Source organism: Mauremys mutica, chromosome 4 (genome assembly GCF_020497125.1).
Source record: "Mauremys mutica isolate MM-2020 ecotype Southern chromosome 4, ASM2049712v1, whole genome shotgun sequence".
NCBI lineage: Eukaryota > Metazoa > Chordata > Testudines > Geoemydidae > Mauremys > Mauremys mutica.
The window spans coordinates 117,260,079-117,282,092 of NC_059075.1; the positions used below are offsets into that span (position 1 = coordinate 117,260,079).

The window sequence follows — 22,014 nt, forward strand, 5'->3', positions numbered from 1 at the left end:
GGCGGACCGGCTTTGAGAAGCACTGCTCTAATGTACATGTCAGATCATAACCTATTTAGGGCCTTGCAAATTATGACTATGATTCTGAATTCAGTCTGGAAGGGAATGGGAAACCAGTTCAGTTTGCGGAACCTCAGAAAGAGGGGCTCACATCAGCTGTTGTTGCTTAAAAAGTGAACTGCTGCCATCTGAACATGGTGCTTATATCTCCCCCAGGTACAGTGAATTGTGTCACTAACACAATACAAACAGTATTCACTGAGGTATAGCCAATTGTTTGGCAACACTTACAGTTCGGCATTAAAAATATTTAAGAGACCAAATAACGAACCTTGCCGTAGTTTATTAATAAGAGACAAAACAGTACAATATGAAAAGGAGGCATACATCACTCCTTCTGGGAATGAATTAATCTCGCAGCATCTTCACCTTACACAGAATTTGTGCTTCAACAATATGCATCCGACATAGTACAGCATGGTTGTTTCCAAGTTAGAAAGCACTAAATATTTCACCCAGGGCTAGAACTCACCACTCACCTGTTTACCTTGTTTTCCTGATCATGGGGTTCTCTTTGTTTTCAATACTACCTTATAAAGTGCCATGAAAGCACCACCCAACCTATACTAGGATGTACAGTGGATGTATCTTGCCTTTGACTGGTTTTATAGTTGCTAATGCCAAAAGCTGCATTTTGCTTTTTAGAATAATATGAGATATTTATCTTTTGACATAAGTGAGCAAAAGTGAACAAAATTGTGGCAAAGACATAAAATACACATAACATATTAATGTCATGTACCCTGGTGTCACCGTGCCTCAATGGGTCACAGCTGAGAATACCAGATTCAGGACAAAGTGCTGAGAAATAGGGCAGGGTCACCCCAAACTGGTCATTATTCTACCATTAGCTATACCGAGGTAGTTACAAAAGTAAACTTCTGTCTCACCTCACCGGTTAACAAGAAGCCAGAAATGCACTCTCCTTAGGCATTTCAGCACTTATTTCACCACCCAGACACTAGACTCTATGAAGAATGATTACTGTAAGCCATTTTTATCAAACAAAGGGTTCTTCTGATCTCAAGAGACCAGCCAAGTAGCCAAGTCAATATACAACCCAATAATCACGCTGTTGCCAATCCTTTAATATCTAAACTCTAAATGTTTATTTTCAAGAGAAAAGAAGTAGAGTTAAAGGGTTTAATATATCATGTGTATATATACAATCATTGCAAAGTTCTTATACGTGGTTGGTAGCAGTGATGTTACAGACAGCTGACTTTTAAAATCTCTGTTAACTTCTGAAAGATTGTCCATGGTCAATATGCTCCTTTCTGTTGTAAATCCACAGTCCAGAGAATCGGAGTAGGAAAGAGGCAAAATGGAGACATTTCCAGGATCTTTTATATCTTCTGCCATATGAGTGGAATTTTAGTGTCCCATACAAATCTCACCGTCTCAGTTTGTGGAAAATTACAGGCACAGGATGGAGTCCAGTGTCACATGAGCAAGTCACATGCCCTTATATGCTTTGATGACTTTCAGTCACCGCCATTACCCATATTCTGGCTGGGGAGTCCATAGGAAGGCTTGCTGGGTGGCATGAGTTTTATCTTCTATGACCCATTGTGAGGGTTAATGGCCTTTAATGGGCCATCAATCTTGAATAGTCAGTCCATTAACAATGGCTGGCTAGACTAGATGTAAACTACCATGTGGGTCTTGCCCAGGAATATGGCACATATGTAGAATGCCAGTACATAGACAATATTTATAACTTCAGATAAAAAGGGATACATGCATATAATCAGGAGAATCATATTTAGCAAATCATAACTTTTCCATTGGCATCTTCCATGATGGATTCTGTCCAAGTTTTGTTGCAGTTGTATAACTGTGTTAGAAACAATGATAAACATGGTCATATTTCAATCATACAGCATCACACCTGGCCCTAACATGTTTTGACTAACAACAGGGAGGGTGACAAAGGAATGGACAACAGTGTCAAAGGACTGAAAAAGACTGAGGAATAAGAGTGGGACAGCAATCTAGAGAGGAATTGAATGGAATATCTCTTTTTCTGTTGTTTCCAAGATTCAATGATCTAATGTAATTCCACTCTGAAAAAAAGAAAATCTCATTCCCCAAAGGGGTGAGCATATGAATCCCCTACAGAAATTAGTTTGTGAATCTCAGTTGTACCATCAAATCATCTGTTTAGCACATGGTTCTGTATAGGAATTCCCAGGTGTAGCAGGTCATTGCTATGAATGCCTGGTTTTGCACCTGGCAGAAGAAGGAATACCTCTGAGCTTTCTGGTACGTTAGAGTCTGGGGTGAGACTGATCCTGGAAATGGAAGTATATTGATTTCTTTAATTCTGAGGGAGCATACAGGCTGAGTAGACATAAGAGAGGAGGCTGTGATTTCAGAGATAGATGAGGAGTTGATGATATTTGAAGAGAAAACTTCCTCTGAGACTAAAAGTGAGATCAGCTCCTAGGCTCTGCCCCCATGGATGGGGGAAACCTACATGGACTAATAGATCCATGAAGGCATGGAATCATATGGATGTGATGGTCTTGAAGTTCCCCATAAAAGAACAGGTTCCCAGGGAGGGGATGTGGATGGGGCACATAATGGTCTTAGAAAGGGGGAGAGATAGCTCAGTGGTCTTGAGCATTGGCCTACTAACCCCAGGGTTGTGAGTTCAATCCTTGAGGAGGCCACTTAGGGGTCTGGGGCAAAAAATTGATCCTGCTAGTGAAGGCAGGGGGCTGGACTTGATGACCTTTCAAGGTCCCTTCTAGTTCTAGGAGATTGGTATATCTCCAATTATTACCTAAATCTCCCTTGTCAGAGCTTCCTGTCTCTGAGGAACATAGGCCTCATCTCCATCCCAGATGCAATGAGGCTCCATGGCTTCATTTTCCCACAGTTGCCGCAATGCTGTAGAATGCCAAGATGTTCAAATTCTTCTTCGAGTGCTTCCTCATGTCCATTCCATTGTAGGTGTGTGTGCTCACCACATGTACTAGTGCCAAATGTTTTTTTCTCAGTGGTATCCATAGGGAGCCGGCTCTGGCACCCTCTGGAGTGGTGTGCATATGCCGCGGAATAAGAGGCATGGCCGGCTCCCCCCACCCTCAGTTTCTTCTTATGGCCAGTGATGGTGCTGGAATGTTCCTTTGCTTCTGCAAACCTTTGCTTCTCTAGAACTGTTCGTTGTGAACTGTCTACTGTAAATAGTATTTTACTGTTAGTATTAGTTCCTTTAGTGTTAGTTAGTTAGTTATAGTTGTTCCAGATGGGACTTAGCCTCAGAAAGGGGCATGCCCTGCTCCCCAGGTTTTAAGAACTGTGACCTATGTAGGAAGCCTATGCTGGTCACTGACCCTCATACCAGTTTTCACGGTGTTTGGGGCAGTCTCACATCAGCGACAGATGTCACATTTGCAAGAGTTTTAAGCCCCGCACCAAGAAAGAACAGGACATCTGACTCAAAGCACTCCTTATGAAGTCGGCGCTGACATCGGCACTGGAGCAGCCGAGATCGGACTCCATGCCCAGCACCACGGTTTTGGTGCATAGTGCCCCACCGGCACTGTCGTTAGTCAGACGAAAGTCAACCTCCCTGGCACCGCCTAGTAAAAAGAGGAAGACCGGGAGAGGTCGTTCTCCTGCTCGCAAGGGCAAGGAGAGGGCAGGAGGTGAGCCCAGACCCATGAAGGGTAGCTCATCCCTTCCAAGTGGAAGTGGAGCCCCAGCTTTTGTCGAGCAGGTCAGCTCATCACGGGATGTGCCTGCTACATCGGACAGCATCAAGGGAGTCCAGCACCTGACGATGCTGTCAACACCAGAGATGCTGGAAGCAGTACAGGACGTTTTGTCCCTTCCGGTGCCGCTCACACCAGCATCGGCAGCTCCCGAATAAAGGGGTAAGGCTGCCTATGGACCATCTCCTTGGTCCCCGTCAGTGTGGCACCACTCGCCTCCTCAGGGAGCATCCCGCCAGCGCTTGCCTGCACAGAGTCATCAAGCATTGGACATGGGGCTGCCCTCCAGTCAGAGCCCCCAGTGCAAGTCCCTGGACTCTGGTCATCGCTCTGCGGGCTTGAAGCGTCGGTCGCTGGTGGAATGGCACAAACCTACTGAGGCGTGCTCAACCCCGCGACCCTGGTATCAGGAGCACCGTAGCCGCTCCTCATCACGTCAGCACTGGTCCAGTGAAAGTCATTATCAGAACTCCTGGTACTGATCTCTGACCTACATGCAGAACTCACCGTATCAGCATTGTCACTCGTCATGTCAATGTCGGTCACACTCCCGATCTATGGACCGGCATCAGTCACAAAGCCTTTGGCGTAGATTGCTGGGACACTATTGCGGATCTGCTGAACACTGACTCCAGTCACCGGGATCTCAGTGCAGTGGGTTGTCGCCCTCACTCATCCCGCGTGGAGCATGGCATCAGGCACAGCCAGGACCGAGGCACCTGATTGGCCTCGGTACGGTCCCTGTCTTTGGAGCATGGCCCTTCATCTTCGGGCTCAGAGTCAGACCAGGAGCCCCTGCAGGTGGGTCAAGGTCTTCCTCCATGTGCTCCAGTCTCCCCTGTGGCACCGCCAGGAGCATCATGGCCCCAAGGCCAAAGGCCTATGTCTTGGCCTGCTTGAAACCTGTGGGGGATCCCTCAGCCATTTCAGGGGCATAGATTGGTGTCTGGAGTTTCCGACAAGCCTCTGACATAGTCTCCCGCTTGCTGGTAACGGCTGTAACCATGCTTGGGACATCCCAAGTGCAACAAACTGGGGAAGAGAGTCCTACTGAGCAGGTTGCAGAGGTGGTGGCACCTGCTGTACCTGCATCATTGTCCTTATCACCTGATGAGGCCATCACGGAACCCCCACCTATGGTCCCCTAGGACAATGCCAAAGCTCATCAGGAGCTTTTGAAGAGGTTAACCTCTAATTTGGGGCTGGAGAGTGAGGAGCTTGAGGAGCCCTCTGACACTCTCTTCAATGTCCTCGCCTCGACAGCCTCTACTAGGATGGTGCTGCCAGTACATGAGGGGGTGGCCAAGATTACCAAGGCCGTTTGACAGACGCCCTCATCGCTACCCCTAATTTCCGGGTGGGCAGAGTGTAAATACTATATGCCCGCAAAAGGGTGTGAATACTTGTGTGAATACCAACCCTGCCTCAAACTCGGTGGTGGTGTTGGCTGTCAATGAGTGGGAAAGACAGGGGCAACCGGGGGCTACTTCCAAAAATAAAGAGTCAAAGAAACTAAACTAATTTGGGAGACAAGTTTATTCATCCTCGAGCCTGCAACTGAGGGTGGCAAACGATTAGGTCTTGGTGGGCCGTTATGATTTTAATATTTGGCAGTTGATGGCCAAATTCGTGGACTCCCTCCCAGAGGACCCCAGGAAGGAATTCCAGGTAATCCTGGAAGAGGGGCAGGGAGTGGTGAGGGCAGTGCTGCAGGCGGCTTTGGATGCAGCTGATTCTGCTGTGCAGACCATGGCCTCAGTCATCTCTATGAGGAGGGCGATGTGGCTGCAGTCCTTGGGCTTGTCGATGGAGGTCCAACAGTCCATCCAAGACACTCTGTTCAACAGCCAAGCCCTGTTTCCAGAAAACATGGATGATAAACTGCACAGGCTAAAGGATTCACGCACTATGCTTAGGACCATAGGCCTATACACCCTGGACCCGCAAAGAAAGCGTTTTAAGCCACAGCCTCCCCAGCAGCAGCATAGCCAGCCTAGGCAAGAGCACTTCCAGAAGAATGGCAAGGGCTACAAATGCCGTCAGGGCCAGAAACCCTCTACCTCTGCACAGACTGGTTCTTCCCACTCCCTGCTGGGGTGGAAGGGGGCATTTTGAGGGTGTGCCTGAGGGCGACATTCCAGCCACTGTCCTGGATCCTGTCCCTCCTACATTTCTCCAACCACTTATCTTTTTTCCTCACGGTCTGGGCGTTTATAACCTCAGACCATTAGGTCCTCAATACTGTGGCACAAGGCTATACCCTCTAGTTTATTTCTGTCTCCTCTTCCCACCCTCTCTCCTCATCCCTCTTCAGGGACCCCTCTCATGAGAGTCTACTGCAACAGGAGGTGCAGGGCCTTTTGCAGGCAGGGGCCATAGAAGAGGTTCCCCTAGACCTCAGGGGCACAGGGTTCTATTCCTGTACTTTCTAATCCCCAAAGCCAAAGGGGGACTAAGACCCATTCTGGATCTGCGATACCTCAACAAATAGCTCAAGAAGTTGAAGTTCCGCATGGTCTCCCTGGCCTCCATCATTCCCTCCCTGGATCTGGGAGACTGGTATATCACCCTAAACCTGAAGGATGCGTACTTTCACCTAGCAATCTTTCAAGGACACAGACATTTCCTCTGCTTCATGGTGGAGTCGCCCACTACCAGTTTGCAGTGCTCCCCTTTGGTTTGACTATGGCACCGGCTGTGTTTACCAAGTGCATGTCGGTGGTGGCAGCTTGTGGGAATAGAATGTGAGATGCTGAGATTGTTTAGGCTTCTGGGCTGGGAATTGTGTGTGAAGGGCTGGCCTTGGGCTCGTTCTCATTGGCCAGCTACTTGTGAACAGGATGATAAGTCAGACAGGTGTGTAGGATGATAATTACCCTATGGGTTACAGCTGCGGCTGTGTGGGTTTAATTAATTAATTAGCAATTGTGATTGCTTACCATATTGTATATAAGAGCATGCTGGGAATGAATAAACGCATATGCATACACACACACGCTTTCGCTCTCTGCCTGGGATCACATTGAATGTTGAACTCTGTTCCTGCTCTTCTGTGATGCAACAAATGGTGGAGAAGCTGCGGGCAGTAGTGTCGGTGGCCTGAAAAAAGGAGGCGCACCTGAGTCTCAGTGTCGAGCGGCTGGGAGCCGCAGGGCGTCCGAAAAGAAGGGCGCACCTGAGCTCAGTGTCGAGCAGTGGCCGCAGGGCGTCCGAAAAAGAAGGACACACCTGAGTCTCAGTGTCGAGCGGCTGAGAGCCGCAGGGCGTCCGAAAAGAGGGGCGCACCTGAGCTCAGTGTTGAGCGGCAAGCTGCAGGGCGTCTGAAAAGGGAGGCACACCCGAACTCAGAGGTGAGCAGCTACCATGGGAACCGCTGCATCAGCGGAAGAAAGGACGGTGATATGCATCGCAGAGCAGCAGGAGCTGTGACTCAGCCGCCTGCCTCCGTCCCGCCTCCCCTGTCTCCTTCCCGGCGCGGCGTAGATCTTGATCATCTTGGACTATAATCTCCATGGCGTGAAAATCTGAAGATAATCTGGAGTAAAAGATTGGTTTATTTAAAGTGACTATTGTATCACGCCGAGGGGAGCAGCGCGGCAGGCTTAGGAGTAGGAGCGGGTAGCGTGGGGTGGCGGCGGCGGCGCGCGCGGTTTGTTTATTTTTAAATGTGGCGGGCTTTTAGGAAACGTAAGGTGCCCGTGGCCCCGAGCAGGACCCGGCGCCTGCCCCCGATCACACGATGACTGAAATGCTTGTAATAACTGAAGCTCAGGAATTGCTAGATCAGCTCAATGCTCTGTTGGAACAAGAGTTAAGATATTAACCATCTGACCTGAGACTAATTGAAATTGCTCATGACAATGGCCTCTGAATGACTGCAAGGTTGTGAGACTTTGAAGTGAAAGATCTCCTCAGCTTAACTCAATTCTTTGGCAAAAATGAAGGTGCAGCCTAAACATTTGGGCTGTGTTGGACTAAGCTGTTTCTACTTGGCTGTGAAAGCAGTAGAAGAAGAAAGAAACATTCCCTTAGCCACTGACTTAATTCGAATAAGCCAGTACAGGTTCACTGTATCTGACATGATGAGAATGGAGAAAATTGGGTTAGAGAAGCTATACTGGAGAGTTAAAGCTACAACTGCTTTTCAGTTTCTACAATTCTATCACTTGTTCATTCATGAGAATTTACCTTGTGAAGGAAGAAGGCATCTTAATTTTGAGAGACTTGAAGAGCTATGCCAGGATTTTTTTTTCCTGTTTGATATTTATTTGTTTGAGATAATTTTGCTGTGCTTGCAAGAAATTTTGTGCTGGCTGCATAGCATTTAGTGTACCATGCAATTATTATTAAGAGTTATGTTTTGTGTTTTTTTTGTTTTGTGATGTCTTCTGGCCAGAATTGTTGTTGTGTTGTTAAGATTTTTATGTGGTTATGTATTTTCTCTAGGACTCCCCCTCCCTCAGTGTCAGTCTGATCACCTGACATCCTTCTATTGGGAAGGGGGGAATCCTGTAGAGTTTGCACTATTTATTTGTTGTGCCTTGTTTTTGTTTGGTGTTATTGGGGTTATATGTTAAGGATTGCATGGTTATATGGGTTGGCTTTATAAAGTTTTAATTTTGGCTTGTGATAGATTGTGGTGTTATGTTGTTATAAGTTGGAAATGTTTGGCGAATGTTTTTATCTTGTTTTCCTTTTCCCTCTTCTTTTGATTGTGAATAAAGGGGGGAGATGTGGGAATAGAATGTGAGATGCTGAGATTGTTTAGGCTTCTGGGCTGGGAATTGTGTGTGAAGGGCTGGCCTTGGGCTCGTTCTCATTGGCCAGCTAATTGTGAACAGGATGATAAGTCAGACAGGTGTGTAGGATGATAATTACCCTATGGGTTACAGCTGCGGCTGTGTGGGTTTAATTAATTAATTAGCAATTGTGATTGCTTACCATATTGTATATAAGAGCATGCTGGGAATGAATAAACGCATATGCATACACACACACGCTCTCTCTCTCTGCTTGGGATCACATTGAATGTTGAACTCTGTTCTTGCTCTTCTGCGATGCAACAGCAGCTTACCTCAGGTGTTGAGGTATCCTGATCTACCCATATCTTGACAACTGGCTGGTCAAGAGTCACTCTAGGTCCCAGGTCAAGGACACTGTTGGGGTGTTGCTGTCCATGTGCAGGAGACTAGGGCTGTTGATAAATGAAGATAAATTAGCGTTAGTCCCTGTGCAAAGGATGGAGTTCATCGAGGTGGTCATTGATTCTATCAAGGCCAGGGTGTTCCTGCCAAGCGACAGATTCCAGATGATGAGAGACCTTATCGTTGGGTAGTCTCTGTGTTCCGCCTCATGATGGCCCGGGTCTGCCTATGGCTGCTGGGCCACATGGCGGCATGTACATATGTTGTCTGCCACACAAGGCTCTGGATGCAACCCCTCCAGCTGTGGCTGTCAACAGTCTACACCCCATCCAGAGATCAACTGGATAAGGTTGTCACCATCCCACTGGAGGTAATAAATACGTTGCAGTGGTGGACCAACCCCGGAGCGATTCTCATCGGTATCCCATTCGACAGTCCATGATTCTTGATGTTACTGGTGTTGAATGCCTCAGACCTCAGTTGGAGAGGACACCTAAGCACGGCGAGAAGGCAAGATATGTGGTCTGCAGAGGAAATGATGTTGCATATCAGTGTCAAAGAGCTGAGAGCAGTTCACCTAGCTTGCTAGGTTTTACCTCTGCAGTTGTCCGGCAGAGTTGTTCCAGGGCTGACGGGCCACACAGCCTCAATATTTTACATCCACAGGCAGGGAGGAGCATGTTCGTCAGCCCTCTGTCTGGAGGCACTTCGCCTATGGGACTTTTGCATCCAGCACACAATCCACCTGGAGCCCTGTCACCTTCCCAGCGTCAGGAACATGTGGGCAGATCACCTCAGCAAGTCTTTTTTTTTCTCACCACAAGTGGTCGCTCCACTCAGTGATGGTGTGGATGCTCTTCCAGAGCTGAGGAACTCCCCAAGTGGACCTGTTTGCCACCAGGCAGAACAGGAGGTGTCATCAATTTTGCTCCCTGCAGGGCCTCAGCAAGGGTGCCCTCTCCGATGCCTTTCTCCTGTCTTGTTGAGAAGGTCTGATCTACACATTCCCGCCAATCCCGCTCATGGGCAGAATCCTGTCAAAAATCAAGAGAGACAAGGCAAGAATCATAATTATCGCCCCAGTGTGGCCATGCCAACACTGGTTCGGCACGCTGCTGAACCTGACAGTAGCCCCCCCACCCCGGGTCCACTGCCCAACCATTGGGACCTTCTCTTGCAGGATCACGGTCACCTCCTGCACACCAGTCTCACCTCCCTCCTTCTCGCAGCATAGATGCTGCATGGTTGAACTTGTAGGAACGAGCCTGCTCTAGGGTGGTGTGCAACAGGTCCTCTTGGAAAACAGGAAACCTTCCTGTACGGCGACTATCCTGGCAAAATGGACAAGGTTCTCCTGCTGAGTGTCTGAGCGTAGTGTCTCTCCGATGAATTCTCCTTTGCAGTCCATTTTGACCTACCTTCTCCACCTGAAGAATCAGGGCCTGGCCCTTTCTTCCATCAAGGTCCATCTAGCTGCGATTTCGGCTTTTCATCCACTAATCCAGGGTAGATCGGTGTTCTTGCACTAAATATTGGTCCGGTTTCTGAGAGGCCTTGAAAGGCTCTTCCCCCCTGCCAGGGATCTGGTTCCCCAATGGGACCTCACTCTGGTTCTCTTCACGCTCATGGGTCCACTCTGAGTCCTTGGGATCTTGTTCCCTTTCCCATCTATTGTGGAAGGTCACCTTCCTTGTGGCAATGACGTCGACTAGACGAGTGTTGGGAGATTAAAAACCTGACCTCAGAACTCCCATATATGGTCTTCTACAAAGACAAGGTACAGATATGTCCACATCTGGCCTTCCTACCGAAGGTGGTATCTGCCTTCCATGTCAATCAGGACATCTTCCTCCCAGTATTCTGTCCCAAGCCTCACAGGACCAGTGAGGAAAGGCGGCTTCATGTCCTGGATATCCGATGGGCCCTGGCATTCTACCTGGACCATACTGTGATGTTCCCCTGGTGTTATCTGGACTGGTGATCTGCTAGGTCTCACCAATCCTTGATTCTGGGAGCCAGCCTTACCCTACTCTGCTCTGAGAACCCCCACTCCTGGGTTGTTCACGCACAGCCTCTAGTATGTAAGCTGCTTGGATTCTGCAACCAAATGACACTAGCCAATATCTCCGGTCCCAGGCACAACCCTAGGAACCTCTGTCTTGCAGTGTCCAGTTATGCCCGCTGGACACTGCAAGCTGCCTACGTCAGTGTCCTTTGTTCTTGTGAGGCTGGGATGTGTGTGGCCCATACATGCCTCAGTTTCCCCTTCCACACAACAGATCATGTTTACTATGGCCTCTCTGCAGCGATGAGCTCCCAAAATCCTAAGAACCAGTTCCCTACTGGGTCCTTGGTGGCACTTCGGCAGTGGGGGGGGGGTGTCTTCACTCGCTCCGGGTTTTCGGCTGCATTTCGGCGGCAGGTCCTTCACCCAGAGCAAATGAAGAACAACCCCCCCACACACACACCCCACTGCCGAAGTGCCGCTGAAGACCCGGTAGGGAATCACGCGGTGAGTGCAGTACAAGCCCCACATGCCTGTCTCCCCACCCACCCATCCAACCCCAATCCATGTCCTGCCCCCCTCAGAACCCGCAAGTTTCTCCTTCTCCTCCCACTGGGGTAGCAGCAGCAGCCTGGGGCTCCAGGGGCTACTTAAAGGGCCAGGGCTCCCCTGCTTCTACCGCCCTGGCCGTTCAAATAGCCGCCGGACCCCTGGAGTAGTAGTGGGGTTCTGGCGGCTATTTAAAGGGCCGGGGTGGTAGAAGCAGCGGGAGTCCTGGACTTTTTAAATAGCCCCCAGAGCCTCGCAGCCCTACCCCAGGGCTCCAGTAGTGGGGCTTTGGTGGCAATATAAAGGGCCTGGGGCTCTAGCCCCTGCTGGGAGCCCCAGGCCCTTTAAATTGCCCCCGGGGGAAGCTGGGCCACCCCTTTAGCAACCGGTTCTACACCGGCTTCTAAATTTAACAGCCAGTTCTTGCGAACCGGCTCCAGCTCACCACTGCCTCTCTGTTGTGATAGGCTTTCAGGCTGCTCACATGTGCTAGCTGTGGTCCAGCATCATGAAGGGGCTTTTTAACTTGATATGTTTCCTCATATGCCACTTCTATTACCTCGAAGGGTCCCTCACAAGAGGTTTGCATTTTATACTTTTTCGCATGGCTTCATACCATTACCAAATCCCCTATTTCAAAAGTGCACTTATAAGTATTTTTATCGTACCACGCCTTTTGCCTGGATTGACTGTCTTAGAGATTGGTTTGAATGATTTCCATCATGTCTTTTTTAACTCTTTTTGGAAACCTCTGAACTTTCAGTTACCGGTTCTTCTTTTAACTCAGTGTTTCCATCCCAGGAATCTTTAATGAGATCAAGAGGTCCCCTCACTCTTCTTCCATACAAAAGATCAAATGGGGAAAAACCTGTGGATTCTTGGGGTACCTCCCTGTAAGCCTACAACAGAAATGGTAATAACTCACCCCAGTTTAGGCCCCTCTTCTTAGTGTACATCCCTAACATGGATTTTAGAGTCCCATTGAACCTTTCCACTAAACCATTGGTCTGTGGGTGATATGTCCATCGCTATCCTTAGGAATGCCTCCTGTATCACAGGCAAAGGATGTAGAGGAACTTTCTGGGGTCCTACAGGCCTTTTCCTCACCTGGTACAGTTCACAAGACCTGCAATAATCTTTTATGTCATTTTGTATTCCTGGTCAGTAGAAGTTCTTCTTCAACTTGTGTCACAAATATAAAAAGAAAGGTAACGTAAAATCCCTCCTTTGCAGCTGTACTAAATTGCTTTACCTGTAAGGGGTTAATCAGCTCAAATAACCTACTTGGCACCTGAACAGAAGGACCTATGAGGAAAGAAGATACTTTTAAATCTGGAGGGGGGAGGGGGGAGAATTTGTTTGTGTCTCTCTTTGTTGTTCCCTCTCAGGACAGAGGAGAGACTAAGCAGGTACAATATCTCCTGAAAATATAACTGAAATGATCATCTAAAATTACAAAAATTGTAAGTAGGGCAAGGAAATGCGTTAGGTTATCTTCTGTTTTGACTTGTAAATTTTCCTATGCTATAAAGGTAATTTAATTACTGTTTTTGTACTGTAAAGGTGAGCACAGGGGGGAATCCTCTGTGTTTTAAATCTTTTTATTACCCTGTAAAGTTACCTTCCATCCTGATTTTGCAGGTGTGATTATTTTACATTTTCTTTATAAATAGAGTTCTTCTTTTAAGAACCTGATTGATTTTTTCAGTGTCCTAAAGACAAAGGGTCTGGTCTGTGCTCACATTGCTAACCAATTGGTTGGTATATTATTCTCCAGCCTCCCCAGGAAAGGGGGTGAAGGGGCTTGGGGGGATATTTTGGGGGGATAGGGATTCCAAGTGACCCTTCCCTGAATTTTTGTGTAAATCATTTGGTGGTGGCAGCAATACCATCCAAGGACAAAGAAAGGAATTTGTGCCTTGGGGAAGTTTTTAACCTCAGCTGGTTGAATATAAGCTTAGGGGGTCTTTCATGTGGGTCCCCACATTTGTACCCCAGAGTTCAGCCTGTCATAGGTTCTTTGTACCCCCAAGTGACAAGGGACCATCATGCACTAGCTGTATTAAGTCCCCATGGCATTGGCTGGGTACAACCAACTGTTTAAAGGGCTGCCCAGGGCTTATGTTTTTTTCCCACAGGAGCCTCTCTCTATAACTTCCCACCCTCTTCAAAAAATTCTCCCTGTTCTCCCTCCCTGGTATTCCCCCTAGAACATACTTTCTGATGCTTTCTAGAGTGGGGTCAGTCTTTTGCTCAGCTGCAAAATCCTGGCAGCTAGCAACTGGGACAGTGTCCTCAGTCACAGACAACATTTCCCCCGTCCTTGACCCTGAGGGCATGTTGTCATCCTTGGGCATGGGGGAGCCATGGCCCCTCCCCTGTCTGAAAGCAGAATGCTGCTTTCTGCCGCAGGGGAATCAAGGAGACTTTCCCCATTCTCATCAGCAGTTTCTGGGGCTTCAACCCCTCCCTCCCAGGACCCAATACAATATTCCTTCTTGCTACGGGTCACCACACTAATGGTCTTAGCCTTGTGAAAGAAATCATTACCCACTAACATGTCAGCTGAGATGCCTTCCATTACCCCCACAACCAGATCACTTTCCAAACCTTCCCATGTCAGATGCATTATAGCTAGTGGTATGGGGAACCAGGTTTCACATACCCCCATAATTTCTGCCATTTGGCCAGGTAATATACTAGCCTTTGCGCCCACACACCACTTAATCTGAGAGATCTGGGCCCCTGTATCCTTCCACCCCAAGCATTCCCTGCCATTAATTTTGACAGCTTTAATGTGCTCCATATCTGGTTTACTGGAGCCAGTCCCCACAAAATTTGCTAGGTAAGTTGTGAGAGTTCCTGCCTGTTTCCCCTCTGGGGCCTATGTACTGAGGACAACTGCACTAACATGGAGGGAGTGTGAATGAGTTTTGCCTGGAGTGTGAATGAGTGAGGGCGACAACCCACTGCACTGAGATCCCGGTGACTGGAGTCAGTGTTCAGCAGATCCGTGATAGTATACCAGCAATCTACGCCGAAGGCTTTGTGACTGATGCTGGTCCATAGATCGGGAGTGTGACCGACATTGACATGACGAGTGACAACGCTGATATGGTGAGTTCTGCATGTAGGTCAGAGATCAGTACCAGGAGTTCTGATAATGGCTTTCACTGGACCAGTGCTGACCAAAAACTTTCATTTTGTTTACATATTCCCCATTCCTCATACCAATATCCCCATTCCTCATACCAATATCCCTCCTATGATTCCTAAATTTAACTCTATATGTTTCAGGGATAATCTGAAAACTTTGCAAAACAATACCTTTCAATTTACAATAGTCTAAAGCATCTTCAATAGGCATTCCATGGAATACATTTTGAGCTTTACCAGTTAATTTTGCAATCAGGGTAGGAACTCTCTTATCATCAGTAAAAGCAGCAAAGAGTCCTATGGCACCTTATAGACTAACAGACGTATTGGAGCATTGGAGCTCATGTCTGTTAGTCTATAAGGTGCCACAGGACTCTTTGCTGCTTTTTCAGATCCAGACTAACACAGCTACCCCTCTGACTCCTGTCATCAGGGATTTCATGTATTATACACAGCCTTTTGAATGTAGTCAGATATCCAGCAATATCCTCCTCCTCATTGTATTCAGGACATAAGTGTTCCCATTTGTGGATTTTTGGAGTGATGGGAGACGTTGGGGTCAGGGGCCTCTAGTTCTGCTTCTCTAGCAAGTCCAGCTGGTGTTTTCTCTCTCTCTCTCGTGCATGAGCTTTTTCTTCCATAGCCCTTATGTGTGGAGCTCCCTCTCTGGGCATGTAAACTGCTTGGATTGTGCAACTGAATGACACTAGCCAATATTTCCAGTCCCAGACACAACCCTAGGAACCTCCGTCTTGCAGTGTCCAGTTATACCCGCTGAATGCTGCAAGTTCATAGGAGTTCATCAATTTAACAAAGAAATTGATATACACCAGGCTTGTTATCCCAAGGGGAGTCTTTGACACACTTCAAACCAAACCCACTGCTTCAGGTAGAATAAACAAACAGATTTATTAACTACAAAAGATAGATTTTAAGTGATTATAAGTCAAAGCACAAGAAGTCAGATTTGGTCAAATGAAATAAAAGCAAAACACATTCTAAGCTGCTCTTAACACTTTCAGTGCCTTTACAAACTTAGATGCTTCTCACCACAGGCTTGCTGGCTACCCTTCAGCCAGGCTCCCTCCTTTGATCAGCGCTTCAGTCACTTGGTGGTGGTGTCTATAGATGGAGGTGGAAGAGAGAGCAAGAGCATGGCAAACATCTCTTCCTTTATCATGTTCTTTTTTCCCTCTTAGTTTTGCCCCCTCCACTTCAGGTCAGGTGAGCATTAACTCATCTAGTCCCTGACTGACCAAGGGAAGGGAGGTGATTCACTCGAGAGTCCAACAGATCCTTTGTTGCTGCCTAAGCCAGTGTCCTTTGTTCCTGTGGGGCTGGGCTGGGTTTGTCCCATAAATGCTCTGGTGAGTTTTGAACTGCCCCTCTGTTCCTGGAGAGTTTTGCCTGGGCTTGTTTTAAGCCATGAAGACACATTTTCATCCTCATAACTATATACATGAAATTGCAACCTATAACATTACTATAACAACAATGCTCAGTGTATCATGAGCCTTCCGAAGAAACCCGACATGACAAACTTTGCATTAGATACCACACAGTCATTTTAAAAGGATGAACATGGGTTTGCAGGGTGTTCCCCCAAGATACAGAGTATCACACTGTGTGACCATCTCATTGCAGGACAGAAAAAGGGAAGGGGAAGGAAATATTATTTTTCAGATGAAAAATTGAGTCCCATAAAAATGGAATGACTTGTGTGTGGAAGAGCCAGTAATTGAACACAAATCTCCCAAGAAGAGCTGTTGACTAATCACATGTAACTCAAGCGATTAACTAAAAATATTAGTTGCAATTTAAAAAAATTAATCACAATTAATCACAGTTTTAATCTCACTATTAAACAATAGAATACCAGTTGAAATTTATTAAATATTTTGATGTTTTTCTACATTTTCAAATATATTGATTTCAATTACAACACGATACAAAGTGTACAGTGCTCACGCTATATTATTTTTCATTACAAATATTTGCACAGTAAAAATAATAAAAATAAATCTCATTTTTCAATTCACCTCATACAAATGCTGTAGTGCAATCTCTTTATCGTGAAAGTGCATCTTACAAATTTAGATTTTTTTTGCTACATTACTGCACGGAAAAACAAAACGATGTAAAACTTTAAGCCAGAAGTCCACTCAGTCCTACTTCTTATTCAGCCAATTGCTAAGACAAACAAATTTGTTTACATTTAAGGGATATAATACTTCCCTCTTCTTATTTACAATGCCATCCACCAGTGAGAATAGGCATTCACATGGAAATTTTGTAGCTGCTTTGCAAGGTTTGTATGTACCAGATATACTAAACATTCGTAAGCCTCTTCACGCTTTGGCCACAGTTCCAGAGGACAGGCTTCCTTGTTGATGACGCTGTTAAAAAATAATGCTTTAATTAAATTTGTGATTGAAGTCCATGGGGGAGCATTGTATGTGTCCTGCTCTGTTTTGCCTGCATTCTGCCATATATTTAATATCATACCAGTCTCGGATGATTACCCCGCATACGTTGTTTGTTTTAAGAACACTTTCACTGCAGATTTGACAAAACGCAAAGAAGGTACCTATGTGAGATTTCTAAATATAGCTACAGCACTCAACCCAAGGTTTAAGAATCTGAATTTCCTTCTAAAATCTGAGAAGGACGAGGTGTGGAGCATGCGTTCAGAAATCTTAAAAGAGCAACATTCTGATGTGGAAACTACAGAACCTGAGCCACTATTGCATATAGCTGCCATCATGTGGATCTGTACAGAGAGAAGCCTTCTGTGGCCATGGAAGCTCACTTTAGGATTTCTTTGCACTGCACTGAGGAAAAAAAGGAGTCATTTTGGTTAAAAAAAATGGGGGCACTTCTGAAACAGAAACACGAGAGACTAAGCACACCTCTGTGCAAGGATGATCCTGTAATTAAATTGCTGGATTTAAACTCAGACTATCTGTGTGACCTTCGGCAAGTCATCCACTCTCTTATGGATTTCAATTTTCCATTTGAAAAATATTACCCTAACTTTTGTCTAGATTGTAGGATCCTCAGGGCAGGGACTGTCTGTGTGTATTGTTGCTCCTTCTAGCACCAGTGTCCTATTCTGACACCAGCATTACCCTCAGCCAGAGGGTGGCAGGTGTCCTGCACATTGCAGATCGGAGGAGAAATCGGTGACAGGGGGTCTGGGTAAACTTTAAGTGAAACTTGTCATATTTACATATATTCACCTGTTTTGGAATGAAATGGTCACACAGCACACAGAGTGGGCTCCTCGTCCAGAGATCTCAGCCCAGCACCAAATTCCCAAGGAAAAACTCTCCCTCAAGAATGGATTCTAGTCAAAGCCCAAGGCAGAGAACAAACTCTCCTACTGCTGGCATAGCTACCTCCTCCCAAAGCTTACCCCCAACACTACTCCTTGTCGGGGGGGTGTCTTTCTTTTTTTATCCCAGCTGGGGTCCTTCTTTCCCTTCACGTGTCCTCTCCCCATTTTGGGGTCTCTTTCTCTTCAATTTCTCACTTGTCTTCCCTCCTTTCTTACCTTTAAATCTTGTGGAGCTCTTGTTGTTGCTGTTACCTAGATTCCCCTAAAAACCAACCCAGGGTCACACTTGTATTCGTTTTATTACAATGCTGCTGTTAGGTCAGATAAAAAAGAGATGGAGCTTATTCATACATGCACACATTCACTGCATTCATACCCCTCATGCACCCACACACTTACACAGGCAGAAAGTTACTGGAGACAGCATGGAGGCTGAGAAGCCGAAGCATGGTAGATCTGGTGTGTCTGTTTGTGGTCACGAATCCAGGCTGCTTCGAGGGTCAAGAAGCAGGGGCTTGTGTGCGTGCTTTCTTCCTCTTATTTTGGAACTGGGTGGCTCCTGTCACATACACTGAGTTTCCTTTCTGTGTCTGTCACCGAGAAGCATTCCCAGACCAGTTCCTTTCATGCATACCAGGTTCTTCTTTTCTTTACAGCACTTCATGACTGCCTTCTCAGGGCAGATTATATCAGACACATCTGTCTCCTGTCTCCTTGCAGTTCCTCTCCGCCCAGTCCCACATACACTCCCTTATTCACACTCCCTCATTCACACTCCCTCTGAGGGATGGAATGTTACAAAGCTTGGAAGTTCATACAAGTGGCAACCTGAAAAGGCCACAGAGCTTGCAAAGGTTACAAAACTTAAAAGGCTATGCTAACAATAACTGAAGTTACAAAGTCTGCAAAAAGGTTGCAGAACTTAATGATACAAGTTACAGATCTTACAATTGCATTTGAGCCGAGGCTTTAAATAACAGTTGCTTCATCAAGAACACCCTCTCCCTACCTTTCCCAGTGAGGGCTTATCTCCCCAGTTTCCTGCATACACCCAGCATTTTTTTGTCTCCCCCTGTTCAACACAAACATAGAGTCTTTTATCCCATTGTGGGTGCCTCCCTTACTGCCTCCAAAATATTCCAGGGGAGCTACTAACCCTTACTGAACCTGGGGTCTCCTCAGGGATTGGGGGCTTCTCTCCCTTGTACAAATTCAGGGCTCTTTTTTCTCTCCCAAACTTCGGGACTCTCCTCCCCCTTTGGCAGAGTGACCATATTTTCAAGGCAACTTTAGTGATTGAGGAGACTGTGCAGGTGACAGTTCTGGTGAGATGAGTGTTTCAACATATATGCAAGATTTGGCAGCTGTTGGAGGTGTAGAGGGCTCCCTATGAGTCTTGGCTGGAGGGAGGAGTGGCAGTATGTGACAGCCATGCTGGGGGCTGGTCTCTGAGATGCACATGGTCATGGCCGTGCTGCTGACATAGTTCCACACTCCGCTGGCTGGCAGCTCCCCCAGGAGTCCAGTCTCTGCAGGGAGGATGCAGAAACTAGCAGAACATTTCTGTTGTAATAACCACACCAGAGTTTCTGGAACAGGCCCTGCCAAGAGGTCACATAGTCGTCCCCCTCTCAAGGCTAGTCTTCCCTAGATTTTGGGGATTCCGCCTGGTTGTGGCGCTGTTCTCCTCTTTGTCTTCCAATCGCCCTTCCCCAACCCTTTGGTCCCTGGTCTCAGAGGATTGTGGGTGTGATGCTGCCAGTGCTGGGCCTCGCAGCTTCCTTCCTTCCCCAGGCCTGAGGGTCAGAGCTGGGAGCTGATGGGCTGGGGGCAGAGACAGGGACAGGAGACGGCTGCATTTGGCAGGGCAGCAGCAGAGCCAGTGCCGTGGGTGCAGAGGAGCAGGACCTCCAAGCTCCTGCCTTGAGCCTGGCCCAGCTGCCTGGGGAGGTGGCTTCCCCTACAGCCTCCCTGTAGTGATGGGCCTGCTCTGATTGGGTCAAACCATCCTGGGACACATCAGTGCCCAGTCCAGTCTGATTGGCTGAGAGCTGGGTAGGTGGGACTTAGGGTGGCCAGAGGGCTGCACCTTAAATTCTGGTTGGTCAGCGGAAAGGCTGAGGGGCGGTGCTGTGTGAGGAAGTCTTACCCCAAACCTTCATCCTTATTGGATAATGGCAGAGGTTTAAGGATTGAGGGGTCTGGGCCATTCACAGTGCTGATTGGTCAAGAGTGAAGTGGAAGGGGTGGGGCTTAGGCAGGAAGTCCCTCCTAACACCAGTTCCTCATTGGACAAAGGGTGGGGTTTGGGCAGGTGGTGCAGCGGGGGTTCTAGCTCACTCTGGGTGTTGATTGGTCAAGGAGAGGGGCTAGTGGGCGGGGCTGCCTGTCAATAGAGCTGTGATGAACCTTATGCACAGTGTGATCCCTCCTCTCTTTCTCTCTCCGGCTGCAGCTTGGAGAGTTGTCGTATCACAGACGCGGGCTGTGGGGATCTCGCCGATGTTCTCAGCACCAGCCAGAGCCTGACAGAGCTGAACCTGAGTGATAATTATCTGGGCGATGCCGGAGTGCGGCTGATGTGTCAGGGACTGAAACACCCAACCTGCACACTGCAGAGACTGGAGTAAGTAACATTTGGCCTCATCTGTGTATTCACAGGTGTCCTCTATGTAAAGCACTTGACAGGGTGAGAGATGGTGGAGGGAACAAAAGGATTTTTCTCTTTCTCTGCCCCACTCTCTTTCTGCCCCACTCTGAGAGTCACTTCATTACCCCCTGCTTACAGCAAGAGGGGGTCTTACTTGTAGTAGCTGGGCGCTAGTTGCCTAATACCACCAGCCCTTCACTAACTCAAGCACTCTTCTCTGGGCTTATGCCAGCCCCAGCTTTGCCTTGCAGGGTGACAAGGGGGCACCATAATCACTGAGTCCTTCCTTTGAATCCTTCTCCTGTGATACCCAGCCCCTGACACTGGCTACTCATATAAGTATCAGATCCTCTGCACCCAAAGGGTCTGTGTACCCCAGTTTATCAGATTTACCTTAAATCACTGCTCCAGTACACCACGCAGCACTTGTGAACTCTTGTAATAAAACAAAAGTAGGCTTATTTAAGAAAGAAAAAAGATTTATCTAGAAATGAGAGAAAGTGATGGAAACAACTGGTTACAACACAAAACAAAATACTAAAGTGTGAACCTTGGTCTACCCTTAGCAATAGTTACCTTTCCTAGGTAATAAAGTAGGTTTTCCACACAAAGTTCAGTCCATTGCAGAACTAGCTGGTTTCATAAGAACTAGGATCCAAACATTCAGGACAGCCCCCACAACTCCTTAAGGGGTTTCCTCAGTGAATGAATACAGAGCACCTTTCCCTACACTCTGTTATACTGAGAACCATCATCTGCTGTATTCATAACCAGGGCGATCCGCTGCCAGCTGTAAGGTTATTTTTCATCTCCATGTGGTTTTGAGCATTTTCCATTGTCTTTGTTGGTTTTCCATTGATTATTCTGATATGTGGTAAGGGTAGATGTGTTACACTTGATAGTTAAATATCCTATAAGATGTGTTTGTATTAAGTTTGTCAGGTCTGAGGTGAGAGCTGTTTGCAAAGAACAGGGGACCCTTTGCCAAGGGCTCCTGTGTCATGCCCACCCCCTTTTCTTTTCTCTTATTCTTTATCTTTCCTCTTATTATACCCACTCCATCTCACGCTGAACCTGGTGTTGTTCTTGGCAAAGGCTTTAGCAAAGAGGTGATCTTGCATTTTGATCTGAACATGGCCAGGCCAGGACTCAGTCTCATCCCCTCTCAAAAGGAGCTGTACAGTGTTGAGAACCCTCTGCTCCAATCCTCCAGTGCTCAAGAGTCTGATCCTGGGCTTCTCCAATAGGATTGTCCCTGTGCAGCACAATTGTGCCGCAGAGTGCTGGATGGATAAATCAGTCTCAGAGACTATGTCTGCTACAGGCCATTGGCCTTGGCAGCAACAATACAGCTCCCTACCAGACCTGTAATATTGCACAACCACACACGA

At 47.2% G+C, this 22,014-nt stretch overlaps 1 protein-coding gene and 1 pseudogene across 4 annotated transcripts in view; both read left to right on the top strand.

The window, feature by feature from the left end:
• Nucleotides 1-22,014, top strand: part of LOC123368703 (NACHT, LRR and PYD domains-containing protein 12-like) — a 135,219-nt gene that overhangs the window by 49,373 nt on the left and 63,832 nt on the right. For all 4 annotated transcript variants that reach the window (XM_045013747.1, XM_045013746.1, XM_045013745.1 and 1 more), the window contains one exon: nucleotides 20,429-20,599. In XM_045013747.1, coding sequence (XP_044869682.1) covers nucleotides 20,429-20,599 — 171 coding nt within the window. The remainder of the gene's footprint in view (nucleotides 1-20,428; nucleotides 20,600-22,014) is intronic.
• Nucleotides 7,522-8,110, top strand: LOC123368156 (annotated as a pseudogene).